The sequence below is a fragment of the Equus asinus genome, chromosome 1 (genome assembly GCF_041296235.1).
Source record: "Equus asinus isolate D_3611 breed Donkey chromosome 1, EquAss-T2T_v2, whole genome shotgun sequence".
Lineage (NCBI taxonomy): Eukaryota > Metazoa > Chordata > Mammalia > Perissodactyla > Equidae > Equus > Equus asinus.
Window position 1 is genome coordinate 129,199,930 of NC_091790.1, and position 18,374 is coordinate 129,218,303.

Below are 18,374 nucleotides of genomic sequence, written 5' to 3' on the forward strand. Positions count from 1 at the left end.
CATATTCCAGAGCCACATCAAGTTCAACTGTCCAAATATAAAATCTACACCCAGAAACCTTTTTTATGTTTCTCATCTCAAATAACAGAATGTAGTCTTTGTATCTTTTCCCAATCTCTGCTTTATCTTCTGGAAACCACAATTACTAAGAACATAGAGCCCTTGTCCACAGGGCAAGTATCAAGTCTCTGGGATAGGAGTAAGGGAGAATTAAAATGCATCAAGGATCTAATAGAACATGAACTTGTTGCAGCCTTTCATATACATTGTGGAGTCAGTATCTGTAATATCAGTCTGTACTAATCATAGTCATGCATCACTTAATGATGGGGATATGTTCTCATAAATGAGTCGATAGGCAATTTTGTCACTGTGTGAACATCACAGAGTGTACTTACACAAACCTAAAAGATATAACCTACTACACACCTAGGCTATATGGTACTAATCTTATGGGACCACCATTGTATGTGCAGTCTGCCATTCACCAAAACGTTGCTATGTGGTGCATGACTGTATAAACAGGGAATATAAAACTTCTGAAGATTGTTGAAATTTTATGTGTTTAAAAAGGAAAACAATCACTATCCTGCTAATCTTCTATTTACTCATTATGCTCCAGTCACAGTAAATCTCTTTTAATCCCTTACATGCTTTTTCCAACCTCTAAGATTTTGCACAAGCTTTTCTTTATGCCTGAAATATTCTTCCCTGTCGCTGTCAGCTTTGCCCTGCAATTTCCTAATCATTTTCAACATTGGGTTCAAAAGTCATTTTCTCAGAGAGACCTTCTATAACTAAGCTAAAGCCCACCCATTTTTCCTAATTTCACCCTGTGATTTTTCCATTTTAGCACTTATCACACTTTCCAATTATATGTCAATCTGTGTATTTTCTTATTTAAGCATATATCATCTACTAGGTTGTAAGCTCAGTGAGCACAAGTATCATGTCTTTTTGTGTACGTGTCTGAGGAAGATTGGCCCTGAGCAAACATCTGTTGCCAAGCTCCCTCTTTTTGCTTGAGGAAGGTGGTCACTGAGCTCACATCTGTGCCAATCTTCCTCTATTTTGTATGTAGGACACCATCTCAGCATGGGTTGATGAGCGGTGTGTAGGTCCGTGCCTGGGATCTGAACCCGCGAACTCCAGGCCACTGAAGTAGAGTGTGCAAACTTAACCACTATGTCACTGGGCTGGCCTCATGTCTTTTTGTTTAAACTTCTATAAAACTACTGTTTAGCACAGTGTCATGCACAGGGTCAGTTACCAAAAAATGTGTTGAGTAAACGAATGCTTTAATAGTCTATATTTATATTGTAGCCAATAGCCACATGAGGCTATCTAAATTAACATTAATTAAAATTAAGTAATATTAAAAATTCAGTTCCTTGTCCATACTAGTCATATGTCAACACTAAAAGCCACATGGCTACTGTGTTGGAGGGCAGAGATATAGAACTTCCCATCATCGCAGAAAGTTCTATTGGACAGCACTAGTGTACACTAAGCAATTAATAAAGGAGTGGTAATAAATTAAGGGCTTTTTAGAAATCTACATACAGACTCTATCTTAGAAATATCTCTTGAGCTTACCCTTATCTATTCATTCCTCTTTTCTTTAGGGAACCACCCTACGGGTCTCCTAGTCACAAATATTTCTTAATCCAGATGGATTCCTCAAATTACTGCTAAATATATCTACGTATCACATCACTTCTTTGCCTAAAAGCATTTATAACTCCCCACTGTCTACAGGATAGAGTTTAAACTCCTTAACATGTAAATAAGACTTCTTATCTTCCAACTTACCAATCCAATCTCAAATGATATTGCTCCCCATACATATCCCTAAGTTCCACTTACAAGATTTGATGGTTCTTAAACAAAATACTCTGTCACAAAGCTGCCTAAAATTCCTATCTTCATTTCCTTTCCCTGGAGCAGCCCTCCTCCTCCTGCAGGACTCAATTTTGGAGCTTCAGTGAATGTGTAGAGTTCTCAGTTCCAACTTCTATCACATTATATTGTGATTATCTGTTTATATCTCTATTACCCTCACTGTACTGTGAGGTTTTAAAGAAAAGAAATAGTGGCTTACTTATCTCCCAGTGTCCAGTGTACTGCATTTTGTGCAGAACTTATATTTTGTTGTTGTTATTGAAATAATGAAATGATAAAATAATGAATGAATAGGTTACAAAATTGAAAAGACTCATTCATATTCTCTAAACAATTTTTTACTCATTTTTTGTAATTTTTGTGTACTTTCAAAATCTCCTCCCCACCAATCACTGTATACTACTCAGTCTAATAGTAATAAGTATGACAGGTCAATAAAACAACTTTTACTTTAGTAGCTGAAGAGGTAGGGAGCTCTTAAATTGTCAAACGTTTTGCATTGGGCTAAAGGTTATCAGTTAAAAATGAAAACAAATAAGAAAAAACAATAACAATAAGAACAACAAAACCTGAATACTTCCAAATAAATAGGTACCGTGGGACTATCCTGGTGGAACAAACAGTAGGAAGGATTTCCGTATTGCTGAAAAGCTTTATAAACCCAGTAAAGTGTACACAGTTAACTCTTCATTCTCTCTAATACGATCTCTTCCTTCCTTCTTAAATCTTTGCTTATATCAATCAAATGCCATTTTGTTTCATAGCATAGACATACATTCTGTTATTATTTGTTGAAAATAGAAAAATAATATTATAGTAACCCTATGGGTTTAAAAAATGAAACAGAGAGGAATAATATGTTCCAAATAATGTCAGAAGACTGTTTTTCTTATGTGAAAATAATATACAACAGCAAAAATAATGATGCTGAATAGCCGTTTTTAAATTAAACTTGTTATTCTCTTGCAGCACATAACATTTTTTAAAAGATTTCAAGTCATTTTTAATCTTGTCAGTGAAATCTCTACTGAGAAGTGCTCACTTTTTCCCCACACTTTAATCCTAAATTATAAAGTAAAGTTAAAAACATAGGCAGGGTATGCTGCAATTAAGAAATTACAAAGATGCATTTAGAAACAAATATTGTAAACATTTGACCAATGGGTGATATGCATAGTGAGAAATTCTGAAGACAGTGCTATCTGAAAACAGTGATTGAGTAAAGAAATAGACTAATCTGAGTAGAACCTCTGTTCCATCTATTTTTAAAGGAAATTCATCCATCACGTCCTTATTTGATCTCACAACTTGCTAGCTTTTTATCCAAACACAATAGCATGACAAAATCTTGCTCTGTGGTCTCAGAGGTTTTTGTGGTGGGAAGACTCATGTACTACAATCCTCTCTGCTTTTTCAGTTCTACAGGAGTTTGTTTATAATTTAAATAAAATACCCCATGGCTGATACTTAAAAGTTTAGATTATATTTTTAATATAGAAATTTATAAATGGGCGACTAACTTTTTATTTAATATATTTCTCCACCTCTAAGAATAACTTTCAGTATATTTAATAGTAGAGGAAGAACACTACTTTGTTATAAATGAATTTCTATCAAATAGCTAAGACCTATCAAGGAATAAGTATTAAACTGGTTCACACAACACACATTTGTTATATATGTTCATCAGGCAGTCATTCTTGAAATACATTTAATTGATTATAAATCTCTTATGACATATTTAAGGTAGCTCATTTTTACAAATGATGTCAATCCACAGCACAGCTTTTCAGGGTCGAGAAACTGCTGTTTTAAGGCACGCTTCCATACACGAACACACTATGACTACTCCAAACAATGGCCGTTCATCTCTAGGCGAGAAGCTTCAAGAGAAATTACTGTGAATTTTTAGACTCTGAAAGAAAGAGGATGCTTTTTAGAGAATCTGTCCCCTGCGGGTGAAGGGATCAGTGGGAGACAGTTTTACTGGCTAGGACACTAGGTAAAGAATGCTCTGCACTCACAAGTTGGCCTCATTCAAAAGCCATGCTTTCATTAGCACTTTTAAGTGCAACGATGGTTTGTATTTCTGTCCCTGAAAGTGATCAAAACCCTGAGGGTGCAGATGGAGACAAAAAGTGATAGGCTCAGATGGAAGGAATGAAAAGTTTGTACAAGACTAAAGAAAGATTCCCGCTTAGAGTATTTATTAACTTTACAGCTCTTCCTCTTAATAATTGAGTTTACACTGAAAGTGTCTATTTAAGAAATGTTACTTCAGTGAAGACAAACCTAACTTTTCAAAAAATAATACACTAAAGTCAAAAGTATGATTCCAGTAGCATTATTAGTCGATAAAGCTTGTATTCACTCAAATGAGAACTTTGATGGCATAAAATGGAAGTGTCTCATAGAGTTTCTATGTTTTCCTGTAATCTACATAAAATGGCAATATTAAACAACTAATTACAATGTTCTTTAAAATAAATACTTTGCATTTTGGTTTGTTTCCTTTTTTCCTCTTTAGCCCATTTTCTCTCAGACTGTAATCTAGATTAATTTCTAAAAATATTTATTGTAATAATACTATAACCGTATTTTCAATTTATTTGGTAAAAATAGGTAATTTTACATGTGTGATGTGTATTTTGATAAAAACACAAGATGTGATTCTGTTGGTGCTTAAGTTATTCTAGTGATTACACTAAGACGCTTTCAATTTCAAAATAATCTTACAAAAACATTTTAACCTCTATGGATTAGGACAATGTGGCAATCTTATCAAGATAGCAGTAACTAGCAAAGGTTTAGCCTCTCAATAAAAGGTGCAAGCTGCCAAAGAGATCTAACTCACATTTGGGCAACAGTTCAGGCACTGGAAAAATAAACTTTAATACTGGAAAAATTTGAACCATTTTTTCTTTTTACTTTTGGACCTCAAAAATTATACATGTAAAATAGTATGAAATTATCCTACCACTTACGAATAATGAGCATTAACTTTACTTCAACATTACATGGTTAATTGTTCATACATATACATAGATGCCTTAAATGAAATAAATATATCTTGCCTTACAAACTCTTCCAACTCGAGAAAGGATGGTTTTATCAGAAGTACTGCCTTCTTGAGATGACTCACGAAAGAAGAAATATATTTTATCATCATCTGGATTATAGGTGTCTGGTATGGGGAAAGTTCCAATAAACTTTGCTCCTGTTTGAAAGAAAAGAAGCTATAAATTAAAAACTGAAGTAATTCAGCCATGATAATACTGGTGTCTTTTGTATGTAAAACAATTAGCAGCAGAATAAATAAAATTAACCATGAGTAAAATGTGGAAAATGAGATGTGCATACAAATAAACATGATGCAGTGTAGAAACAAGCATTACCACGAAGAGGTAATGGAAGAGGTAACAAGACTGGCTAACATTCACAATGGTTACAACTCAACTAACTTAACTAAGAAAGTCTTTTCAAACCTGGAGATTCTAGGAGCTTATATTTTCCTTTTATGTGGCGGAGTCACTTTTTTTTAACCACAATGTCTATTATCAAGAGCTTAGGAAAAACTATAAACATATCCCAAATTTTAATATATTATGATGTTATTTGCTGCATTTTGTGTAATTTCCAAAGGTAAAAAAATTGGAGCAACCAATAGCACTTGGGTCGACTCCAGAGTAGGCTCTGGAGACACTCTTTCCAGCTTTCTATCCTGTCTCTGCCACTTACTGGGAGAGTGACCTTAGGCAAATCATTTACCTTCCCTATGCCTCAATTTTCTCGTATCCAAGACAAGGCTACGAATATCATCTACCTAGTAGGATAACTGATATGATAAGCAAGTAAATTAATGCTATATAAACTATTTACTATCTGGCAGTGCCTGACACATAATAAGGGTTCAATAAATACTATTTATTATTAAGATGATGATTGGGATGACAATCATTATTATGATTATTATGACCACAAACAAGAGAATGATGGACAATTGAGCACATGCATACAATTGTAAGAATATGTAATTGTTAAAAATGAAGTAGTTCTAACTCTGTAGGCATGGAAAGATGTCCATCATACATGCTAAGTGAAAAAGTATTTGCAATACAATTGACACCTTTGCGTGGCCCCAATGACAAGTCAATTTGGCTTACTAATTTCTTGTTTAAAATGTACTAGGCATTTTAAGTCTTGGTTCTACATAATTGTGAATTAACTAGGTAACAGATCTGTAATTGGGTAACTGAGTGATACTAGTTCAAAAATAATCCTTTTGATAAAGCAAAGAAAACAGAGAAAGAGTGGTTATTCAGGAAGGAAGGAAGGACTTCAATTAAGAAGAAAATGTGAAACATCTGAAAGGAAGCACACAGCACTGTTTAGGAAGTAGATGCAGAGGACAAAAGACGACAGAAAGTTTCCACAAAAAAAAGAATAAGTGGGAGATGAAAAAGATCAACATTACCACCTTCTCTAGAGAAGAGTTTTGCCTAGAGCCCTGATTGCTGTGTACCCCAGAAGTATTGAAAATCATCCCCCTACAAATGTACAGCAGTTGATCAATAGCCCAGTAAACAAGACTTCACAATAGTCTTCTTCAATAGACAAAAGTTAATGTTTGATTTCAAGAGATGGGTAGTTCAGTCTGTATCAGCCCAGCCTCTCCGGGTCAACCCTGGGTCTCCCATCCAATCTCTTCTTTCCTTAAATGGGAAACCTTAAGAGGAAAAGAGAAGGGGTAAATATGTGTATGAACTTTCTCTCCTTTGTTCTTTATTATTTCCCTGGAATTTAGGACTCCAATGGATTCTTATGCTCCTGATAATCTCACTTGTTGAAATGGTCGTAGATTACATAAAAATTAAAGTTTAGAAAACCATGTATTTTTTTTAATTTTCTTTTTAATTAATCTTAAATTAGCAAGGTCCACTAACAATTCTACTCGAGGCTTTTTGGTTATTTTTTTTCCCTCCAGTCCCTCTTTTAAATTGTTGATGAATCATAAACACTAGATTTTGAATCCATGAGCACAGTAAAACTTTTTTGTAGTCACAAATTATCACTTCTAATTTTTGATTTAAATATATTATGTTTTATTAAAAAAACTCTTTGTGGAAACAAATTTTCGTACAAATGTGGCATTGGGGATTTGAGTAAATTCATGAAAGCAAAGAATATATTTAATTACTACTATATTCAAGGCACTTAAGAAATACTGCTAGGATCAAATAATACAAAAATGAGTAAGAACTGACTCATCACTTCAAACCAATTATAATCTGGATTAAGAAAATATTAACATATGGCCAAGATATGGCTAAGGAGAAGGCCCAGTCTTGATGTTTCCAATGATGTGAAAGGAGACCACAACAATGAATAGGGAAAAAGACAACCAACTGTGGGCTCCCACAGACATAGGCCAAGCATTAGTAATAATCTATAGAACATTTTTGAATTTACAGATGCCTAAATTCAATGCCACCAACCTGGATGAAAATCTCCAGCTGCACTGGCATGTGTATTTTAAAAATATAGAAATACAAAAATAAATAAAACCTTATAGGTGATTCTTAAAAGCATCTAAGTTTAAGAGTTACTAATATAGACTACCATTTAATATATGGGAAAAAGGATATAGATAGGACTCATTAACCCAAGGTTAACAATGCAGATGCATGGATGGACAGGGGGAGTTAGGACTGATAATAAATACAAATTCTTAAGTAATTACAGTGGGACAAAAAAGGGAGAAAAATGAAACTATACAGAAATTATAGGAATATGATTAGCTTGTCTTATCTTAACAAATATGTGAGTTTAAAATGGGGAGTAACACAAGTAGAACTTATCATGGCACTTAAACATAATTTAAGTAGTTACACATGCAGCATGATGACCCATGTTAGTATCCTATCAGACCAACTTAATGATTGAGTTGAATTTATAATTTTAAAAATAACATAGTGGTACAAAATTTACACAATCGTTTCTCCCCAGAGAGGAGATGAGAACTCAGTGATCTGAAACAGAAAATCATCACAGGTTAAGGAATTCCAGTGTGAGGGAGAGTTCTTGTGAAGCTTTCCTCAGACACTCAGATGGGAGAAGTGGTTACATGAGCTAATTGTTAGGGCTTCACTTGTGTACAGAGTTCAACAAAAGAAACACAATTCTACAACACAGCAGAATGTACACTGTCCAAAAGGAATACAAATAAATACAGCAATCCATATTCTCCTATTGCAGAAATACACAGAACAAGCTACTTTGCATATGCGAAACATTATCCAGGTGTTGCCAGGTATTACCATTTGAAATGGTCAAAAGGTTGAGTATGACACCAGTCCACATTCTAGGAATTTCATTTAAGACATTAATGGGGGAAAGTAGAGTAGATACCTTTCCAAGTTGTATTTATTTTAACTTTCAACTAATATATAACATAGATGGTCTTGTTGTGTTTATTCAGTGACTGTTGGTTTTACTGGACTCTCTTTTAAATGTTGTTTCTTTTTCAAGTACTACAAGAAAATTATTTTGGAGTACTGTAAGAAAATTGAATGATGGAGGTGTTTAAGCCAAATGTTATTACAGGAAGAAATCTAATTATGAAAAAAGAGTTAGTATCAAATAGTACTGTATTCTGTGGTTTAAATAATAAGCATACTTGTGAGTTAAAAATAAATACAAGTTTCAAGAATAAAGAGTTTCTTTCTTGCAGATTCAATTGAGGTCCTGCCTCAGAACATTGCTGGTTGTATATTATGATGAAAACTCTTTCCTGACTTGCTGCCAAGTTTTGGTAAAAATAGGTATCATTCAATCACTGTATGCGACGCATAGTTGTTGAATTAAATAATTTAAAATCATACTAATAGACACCTGGGATTTATTATAGCACATTTCTCCCCTTTGGCATTTGAAATACATGCCCTAATAGGGATGGAGTTTGAAATCGTGCATTTTCACAAATGAACTTTTAGCATGACACCCAGAGTCCCTGCCAAATGAAAATGGCATAAATCCATGTGGCTTGCAGTACCCATCACTTTCATTTCTCCCTTTGAACATCTTTTTACCCAGATAAGCATACCTACACCATGACTTAATACAGTGAGCTCTTTACTTTCCTGTACTTCTTCTAGTAATATCTTTTTCCTACCATTTTTGAAAAATGTTATCCTTTTGTGTGGAAGAAGAATTTATATACAACAGAGCACTCTTAAGAGAAACTTTAAATGAAAACTGCCTCCATATGTTAAAAATGAACATTTAAAATAAAAGTTCTCATCTACTCCAGGAAAGAAAAAAAAAACACATGCATCTGAGGTGTCATTGTTTGTTCTCATTTTCCAAATGGTCATACTTTTTAGTTTCATCCTAAAATTCTCAAAAAAACTCAACTGTGAGTAAACCACTCTGACTCGTATCTTTATTTCTATTTCCTGATATGTTCCAAGATTAAGTTGATAAAGAAAACTGTGAAACCATCTACATCTTCATCTAGAACTTCCCATTGTATTTCATTTTTGCAATGTTTCATCCTCCTGGTGAGGTATTTAATAGGTGGATTACTTTCTCAAAGAATGAATCGGGATTCATACTTAAGTCTTTTGGATTTAAGTCCTAGGGAAATTCTGACAAGGATCCTTGGACTGGTAAGTGAAGAGGTTACCTGATCTCACTCTGGTTAATTCTAGGCAGGGCAAAAACCAAAATATGGCATACTCACAAGCATCAAGGATTTTAAACTTCCTAAGTGGTTCAGTGATAAAAACGGACTTATAAAAGATTCACATAGGATCATATTTTTTAAAAGATTAATTATTAAAATTTGCATCTTAGTGACACCCAATTGTAAATTTAATTTAATTTTTATATGTCACTTAATCAACAGTCACTTAATCTAGACACCTGGGCTTTATTATAGCACATTTCTCCCCTTTTGCATTTGGAATACCTGCCCTAAAATGGATGAAGTTACGGTTTTGGTTAGGGTTGGGGTAATGTAAATATAATGTAAAAATCAATTTACATTTACAAGAGTTTAGTTCATCACAGAATGTAAAAAGTAGAATTTTAAACTGAAAATGAAAGTACAGAGATTAAAATTTAACAGAAAAAAATTCTCAAACTGTCTAACCTGAAATAAATGATACAATGATGTAAAAATATATGGGAGAAACTAATCAGACATTGACATTGACCCTATTATTTGAAATATCAAATAACTGTCAGTTCTTTCAACCTGGCAACAATGTTATGAAACCTAGGAGTGAGTTTCACATTTACACACTAAACGAATAGTCAGGAAAATCTACATGTGTTACACTATGTGATTGTGGGCTATTGTACCTAATTAGTAAACAAGTACACTTTAGACCAGCGCTGTCCAATAGAAATTTCTGTGTTGATGAAAATGTTTTATATCTATGCTGTCCAATATGGTAGCCTGTGGCCCACACGGCTATTAAGTACTTAAAATACGACTAGTGTGACTAAGGAAGTAAATTTTAATTATTTACATTTAAATAGCCACATGTGGCTAGTGTAGCCTTAGAGCAGGGAGCCTGTGTCAGTAACTGCTATGTCAAGCCCAGTGATAAGTAAGAAACAGAGTCTTTATCTCCATAACTGCAACCAAAATGACAGTCAAGCTTCCAGATTCAGGAGACATGATATGCTACTCTTCTCAGAAGTTTCGTATTGTAACGGAAAGATGGGCCTAGCAATCAGGAGACTTGAACACATCCTGTCTTCATATGAGTCTCAATTTGTAAAATATGAAGTTGAATGTTGAAGATAACATTCATTCCCAATAATCACCATAGTTCCTCTAACAACCACTGTATTTTGTCTCCCCATACTCCTGACACTAGCCAGATGACTTCCGTGACCTCTGTCTTTGGATGCTAGGATGACTATATCTGGAAAATGGCCACTTCTCAGAATGGAGGACAGAAACGCTCCCTATGCAAGCCAATCTTTCACCTTAGCATGTCAGGTACTTCCTCACTACAAGATTCTCATACAGTTTCTATAATTTATCCCTTGCTCTGCCCTAGGTTTCCATGCCAAGAAGCTCCTGATTCACTGGGCCTTCTGAAGCATTGTGCTCTTCTCATTCCAGCCTGCCTGTCCCTCAGCAAATGTCTGACCTAATGCTGGCACCAACCCTGACTCCAGCTGGACCACCTAGGTCTTCCACATTGCCTGCCTAACCACACTTTCTCTATCTGTCCTCGTCTCCACAATCAGATCCACATCCTCAGTTTGCTGTTGCCCAATAAGACATGGAGACACAGACCCTGTTTGTAGTGAGGCTATAAGAGCAGACGATGTACAGTCAAAAGAGTAGAATTTAGGTTCATGGATTGTATCATACAATGCAAAAAGTATCTAGAGCAAGAAAGACATACCTGAGTTCCAATCTCACATCCACTAGCTATCTAACTATGGACTATTTAACTGACTTTTAATCTATCCCCAAATGTAAAGTGGACATAGTAATTCTCTCAGGATTATACCAGTGAATAAAACAATACTTTTAAAGTGCCTAATATAGTGACTAGCATGGATGCTATATAAAATGAATTTGAAGCACAAGAGACTAGAGATAGAGAAATTATTTAACAAACAATAACATTGTGGCAATAAGCCAGAGATGAGGTGATGAAGATGTATAGGAAGATGGCGGCCATGGAAAGAACAATAATAGATATTCTGAAGGAAGTAAAGGTTCTTTGTGATACATTAGATAAAGGGGATGAAGGAGAGGAAGGAATCAAAGATAACTTCAAGGTAATTGGGTGGATGAAGTTAAGAAAGTTAAGAGACAAAAATCAGGAAACCGGCACTGAAAGGCAGGTTAGAAAGGGAAAAACAATATAATTTTTAGTTAGATTCACAGGATTTTCGATTTTAGATCCAATTAGTCTTTTATATATCTATATCTGTACCTCTACATATTTGAAGAAACTCAAGCAAAGGATCATTAAACCACTTAGAAAAATCTCAAAGCATATCAGTGGCACAATCAAGGCTAAGGCTTAGATATCTTTATTCCCACATTAAACAACCAGTTTCTTTCTTTTAATCTGAGATGAAAATGTAAGATATCCAAATAAATATTTTTAAGGGCACTTAGTTACAGGAAAAAGTTAGAAATATAATTTTAGGCAACACTGGAACACTGGAAACAATTGAAACGTTTATCTATTAGAATGGATGAGCTCACAGAATAATGAATGGAAAGAGAGAGAAAGAAAAGGTGGTCAACACTTTAAAATGCTAAATAGATGTCAGAGAATCACAGAGCATTCAGGGTTTTGGTCCCACCTCCTACCTCCCTCACTTTCAGGAATAATGATAATGATGGTGATGATAATATTGACACTGAATTGCTCTTAAAATTGTCTTCCATCAGATTTCCCTATATGATCTAATTTAATCCTTACAACAACCCTGTGAACAGATACTATTATCATGCTAAATTTTTAGACAAAGAATTTGGATGCACAGAAAGATCTCACCAAGGTCACAATTAACTGAAAGTCAGGATTTAAACTAAATTTCACAGAAATGGAGCTATAATTTTTGTCTAAACTTGGACACTTTTGAGAATTAAAGAACAGCAAAAGTAACCTAGAAATGTCCAGCAAACCAGGCTATATAGACCCCTGGTTATTAACCACTAAACAGTCTGCCTTGCCTGTCCTAGAATCATAAATGTTATTTCTCCTAATTCTTAATCATTTGCCTGCATTCACTCCATTGAGACATCTTTTACTGTGTATCCTTTCTCTGACCTTCAATTTCTTCCTTTCTACTGACTTCTTTATTTGGAAAGTTTTCCCAGTATCCAAAGTCTTCTCTTGAATTCTTCCTCATATCCTTGGATTCTTCTATTCCAAACAAACATTTTCTATTTCAAATATCCATTGCTGTATATTCTCACGTCCACCTCCATTGCCACTACCTCTATTTCTGTCCCATCCTCATCTTTCTGTTTTCGTGCAATGGCCTCTGCTCTCTGTCTTCATTCTCCTGGAGTCTTGCCTTCACGATACTGTCAGTTACCTTTATAAAAAACAATGATCTTATTCCTTGACTAAGATCAGGGAATGGGTGAAGGGGATCAAAAGATATAAACTTCCAGTTATAAAATAAATAAGTCATGGGGGTATAACGTACAGCATGGTGACTACAGTTAGTAATACTGTCTTGCATATTTGAAAGTTGCTAAGAGAGTAAACCTTAAAAGTTCTCATCACAAGAAAAAAAATTTGGAACTATGTATGATGATGAATGTTAACTAGACTTATTGTGGTGATCAAATATAGAAATATCAAATCATTATGTTGTATAACTGAAACTGATATAACATTATATGTCAATTACACCTCAAAAATATATATAAAAAAAGAACTAAACTATAGATAACTTCCCATTTGTTTCAGGATAATATTTACGGCCTTGCACACCAATCTCCCACTCTCTTCTTAAACTCCAGGCATTCATCATCCATGAAGTCAGCAAGCCTCCTGTATAATCTTTGCAGGTCCAATGGGTAAAATAGTACTCAGTATGCCATAGGCCCTCAAAAGTTGTCTGTTAAGAGAATGTTAAACCAACTCAAAGACTCTCTCCTTTGTAATTCTCATCACACAGCACTAAGAACAGCATGCTAGGCAAATAATAGTTGGATAAACATTTCCTACATTTATTGTTTTAGCAATGCTGCAAACTTCTTTATGGACATCTCACAGTTAAGGAAAAAAACAGAATAATCTCTGAAAAGAGTGGCAATATGATGATATTTGCCATCCCAAGATTGGGAAATACAATCTATACTTCATTCTAAAGCCATAAGTATATCTTGTTACCTAAAAAGATATCTAAGCTTTTCTATCGGTAAAATCTATGGTGTCACTCTCAAACCAAGCATTTCCACAAAAACCTCACAATGCTCAAGAAGATAGTCTTGCCTTACATGAGTATTAGGAAAGTAGTGAGTAATCATGTAGTTGGGAATATTCTAAATCTGTTTTCCCCATTAGGTAGAGTTCGTTTTTGGCCAATAGCCATCACATTGATGTGTAAACAAACGGATCTGGAGGTTTTGACTAAAGAAATGTTTTAAAAGTGTTTTTCCCCTTTGTTTACATTGTTACTACTTAAATGATACTGAGAGATACAGAGATAGTCCCTAAAAAATCTCTACTCTGGCTTCCTCCACTAAAACTCAATATTTGTTGCGGGAATGAGAAATGCTGTCTGCGTGCTTAAATAGCAGTTATGTTATTCTGCCATGCAATGGAATAAAGTCCTATGTTAATTAGAAAACACTAGGAAATCATGAAAAAACAACCTGTTGTAAGGCAGTGGGGAAAAAAAAAGCCTTGCATTATTCCTTGAATTACATAAATTCATTTAGGAGGAAGTTTTTTTGAAAACTCAAAATACTGTATAGCCCCTAAACAAAAAGGTAATAGACAAATTAATGCCAATATTAATATGCTTAAAATTTTACAAAGACATATCTTAACCCAAACATAAATTATCTTTAAACAAAAGAAGTTAACAGTACAATCTAACCCCTTTCCATTAGGCTAATAGACAGTACTTGGTTTAGGCCTTAAAAACCAGACTGCAGGAGAAAGATTGCCAACTTGAACCCCAGCTCTGCACTAACAAGTTGTAAGACCTTGACCAATTACTCAACTTCGACCTCAGTTTACTTATCTTTAAAAAGCACATAATAATAACATAGACCTCATATGTCATTTTGAATACTAAAAAACTCAATTACTGCATAGAATAGTTTCATGGACAATAGCCCACACTCAATAACTGTCAGCTATTATTATTATATAGACAACAGGTTCTGGAGATTTGTCTTAGTGGGGAATTATTTCAAATGTATTTTATAATGTTGAGCTAAATTGCTTATCCTCAAACACATTGGAATGGATAATAATGAGTTTCTTATCTACCCAAAAGCAAAGACAAAACAGTAAAAAGTGAGAAAAATCACTAACCATTGAGCCAGTAGTGCTCTGAAATGTCAGTTCTGATGTAATGGTGGTCGTGAGTAGGCCCAAGGGACCGTGTGAATGCAGTATCTTTGCCAAGGAAATCAGAAGCTGTTCCAGAGTAGAGGTACTCATCTGGGAGGGAGAAAAGAATACATAGGACTTCTAAGAGTATACCAGCAGATACTATTTACAATACACTAATTTCACAGCATGAAACCAAAGAAGTTTATTGCTTAACATCAGAATATATTGTTTCATAAACGTCACTTTCAAATTTTGAAAAATTTGTTTAGTTGAAGAAAAGATAACTCAATGAACTTTGGTAAGCTGATGTTAGAAGCTTAAATACTAAAAAAGCCAAAGTATTCTGAATTAATAATTGCATATAGGTTAGCTTCTCTTATGAATAACTTCTTCTTTCCCTTCTCCCCACAAATAATTCAAGGATACATCATCATTAGGATTTCCTCTTTGTTGCAACACAAAAAAACATTAAAACGTAAATGCCATAATGAGGAATAGATTCTGTAATTAGTATTTACTTAACCGACACAACCTCAATGACCACAACTTTTCTTTGCCTAACCTCTGCTGAAAGGGAGCTTTCAGCACTGAAGTCATTCTTTGTAATTATAACATGTTGCATTCCTTGTAGCTAATCATGTCTCTAATAGTTCTGATAAACAGAAATTCCTGAAAAGGGAAGGATGTTGCCATTACTGCATACCAAACTTCTTTGTCTCCTTATTTATGTAAAGTGCATAGCCATGTTTTGAGAGAAAGAAAGAGAGAAAGAAGAGCTGAGAAGAGAAGAGGAGAGGAGAAAGGAGGCAGGAGAACGAGAAGGAGGCAGAGAGAGAAAGGAGGGTGAGAAAGACAGAAGAAGAAGGGGAGGAGAAGGAGAAGAAAGGGAAGGGAGAGTAGAGGGGATGAAGGCAGAAATGGATTGGGGGGAGAAAAAGAGGAGAGCAGGGGTCAATGTTCCCTACTGTTAGTCAGCACTTTGTGGGGGGTGAGGGCAGGAAGAATGCTGTCCCTACAGTAGAATATGTTGCCCCTTGAGAGCTAAGACTCTATTTCAAGAAATCTTTATAGTCAGCTACTTTGGTTTGCACTTAATAGACCAAAATAAGAAACGGCTAATTTCTGCAGGGCATTTAGATGTTTTCGATGTCTAAATATAAGAAAAATGGAAACACTGTTTTAACACTGAAATTTGATTTTCCTCAGAAATGTATCTTTAAAATTTTGCCTTTGTATAAGTGATTCAGATAGTTTCCCTTGATTATATCCATCTAAAAAAGCCTTTTACTGAACTATTGAGACAACCAACCTAAATAATGACAACAGTCAACTTCCAAAGGAAAAAAGAAAAAAACACAAATGAAACAAAACACAAATCCAGTTATGTAAAGTGAATGTAGATATAATACTGCTTCCATCTCTTAAAGCATTTCCTGAAAATATATGGTAAATGGCAACATTGTATTGTGGGGCAAATTTAAAAAAAATAGAAGAACAAAAATAACATCAACAAAGACATTACGAAACAAATTTGGCAAGAGTAAAGGAAACAAGCCATTAGTTTGAAAGATATAAAATTGCTGATACTTGAACGTTTTGTCAGAAAAAAATGGTATGTTTCAAACTAAATGTTGGAACTGTATATCTAGGTTTTAAAATTGTCTTCTTTGTTTTTAAATTACTTAGGGATTCCTAAGAAGGGTCATCAAAGCCCGCAATGTACTGTTTTTTATTAAGGGTGGTCAACCCCACCTGACAGATCACAATCACAAATCATCTATCTCATTTTCTGAGGATAATGACTGAACATTAGTCATATAATTTTCAAAACACACAAAAACACACACTCCCTCACTTCAAAGGAAGATCACTAGTTCTCACCAAGTGGAAATTAAAATGCCATGGTGCTTCATTCTTATCTATTCAAACATTTGATAGACAGGTTAAATAAAAAGAGACTAAAGTCATGAACCAAACCAAGACAAAAGGAGTTCTTATAATGGCTGAAATTCAGAGGTCATGCTGACATTCCTCAGAACACACTTCAGACCACACAGTACTGCTTTCTTTAAACAGGATAGTCACCTCATAAGAGAATTTAAGATGTACACAAAGCAAGAGAAGTCTGAATGGGCTAGCAAAAATCTCACATTTCCATTAACATAATCAGGTTATGGAGAAATTTGGGGAAAAGTATTATAAAATTCTATTATCTGTATTCAATAGTTGATTCATTTGTTTTAATTATTTATCTACTATGCCTTATTATGAATCTTTCCACTCAAATCTTCAATATATTTTGTAACATATTAATTTTAAGGAATTGCTAAATTTAACTTCCATAGAGAGCCAAATAGGGACATAGCTTAATATAAAAACAATCTGAGACATCTCAATGTAAAATTATAGAACAAGTGAGCATGTGTCATTTGTATCTAAAAAGAATTCAACCAGAAGTTTATTTAAAAAGCAGCAACTGAGCAGACATTAAGGATTGATGGGGACTCACTTTATTGATAAGGATACTAAATATAGAGAGATTTGGCACTAGAATACTATAATCAAATAGCCAGTGGAAGATTAATCCAAAATAATCTTTAACTCAATAAAAGAATGTGGTTTAATCTACACATACCTTTTTAGAAAACCACCTAAAAGCAAGAGCTGCCTGTCATAGATCTTACCTGTCATTACTGAAGCAAAAGGCTGCTGAGGATCAAAAGGACATTTCAGTCTGCCAGACTCCAAAATATGTGTGTCTAGTTTGAACATAACTTCCTGTTATGAGAAATATTAACATAAGTGAGATTTTTAAAAATATCAGGATCAGAAAGAACATAGGAGACAAGAACTAAATTCTAACTCCTTAATTCAACAAACACTGACTGAGCATATAGCAGGTGCATCATGCTGTGCTCCATAATGCTCTAGCAAATATTATTTCTGGCAAGACTCAATTCCCATGTTTTGATCTCTATCTGCCCAAAGTAGTAATGATAATACTGAACGAATTTTTCAATTGAAAGTAGTAATATATTCATCAATTCATTTAGTCTGGACCACTATCATTATAAAAAAAAAATCAAGCATACATATTTCTTAAGCCTAATAACTAATATATTGAGCCTCACAAGCCAATTTCCTCATCTAAGAAATAAATTAACTATAATAATAATTATACTTTCACAACTATTGTGGTCTATTTACTTAAGCACCTGCAACTATACCAAATTATTTGAGCCTTATGATATTTTGTAATTTTAGTGATATAAAAGTGCTCTAAGGCAGGCAGTTCATTCTCGGAGCTGTTGATATATGCGGGCAAAAAAAAATCCTGTTGTAGTATTTTCACTATTATGAAAACACTGAACACATTAAAGCCACATAGTTATTTTGGCTGAA

General features: G+C 34.2%; 1 protein-coding gene across 2 annotated transcripts in view; it reads right to left on the reverse strand.

Moving 5' to 3' along the window:
- The window catches only part of SEMA3D (semaphorin 3D), a 185,292-nt gene that overhangs the window by 50,971 nt on the left and 115,947 nt on the right, over positions 1–18,374 (reverse strand). For both annotated transcript variants that reach the window (XM_044768058.2, XM_044768061.2), the window contains exons 6-8: positions 17,657–17,750; positions 14,952–15,080; positions 4,977–5,119 (exon numbers count right to left, since the gene is read on the reverse strand). In XM_044768058.2, coding sequence (XP_044623993.1) covers positions 4,977–5,119; positions 14,952–15,080; positions 17,657–17,750 — 366 coding nt within the window. The remainder of the gene's footprint in view (positions 1–4,976; positions 5,120–14,951; positions 15,081–17,656; positions 17,751–18,374) is intronic.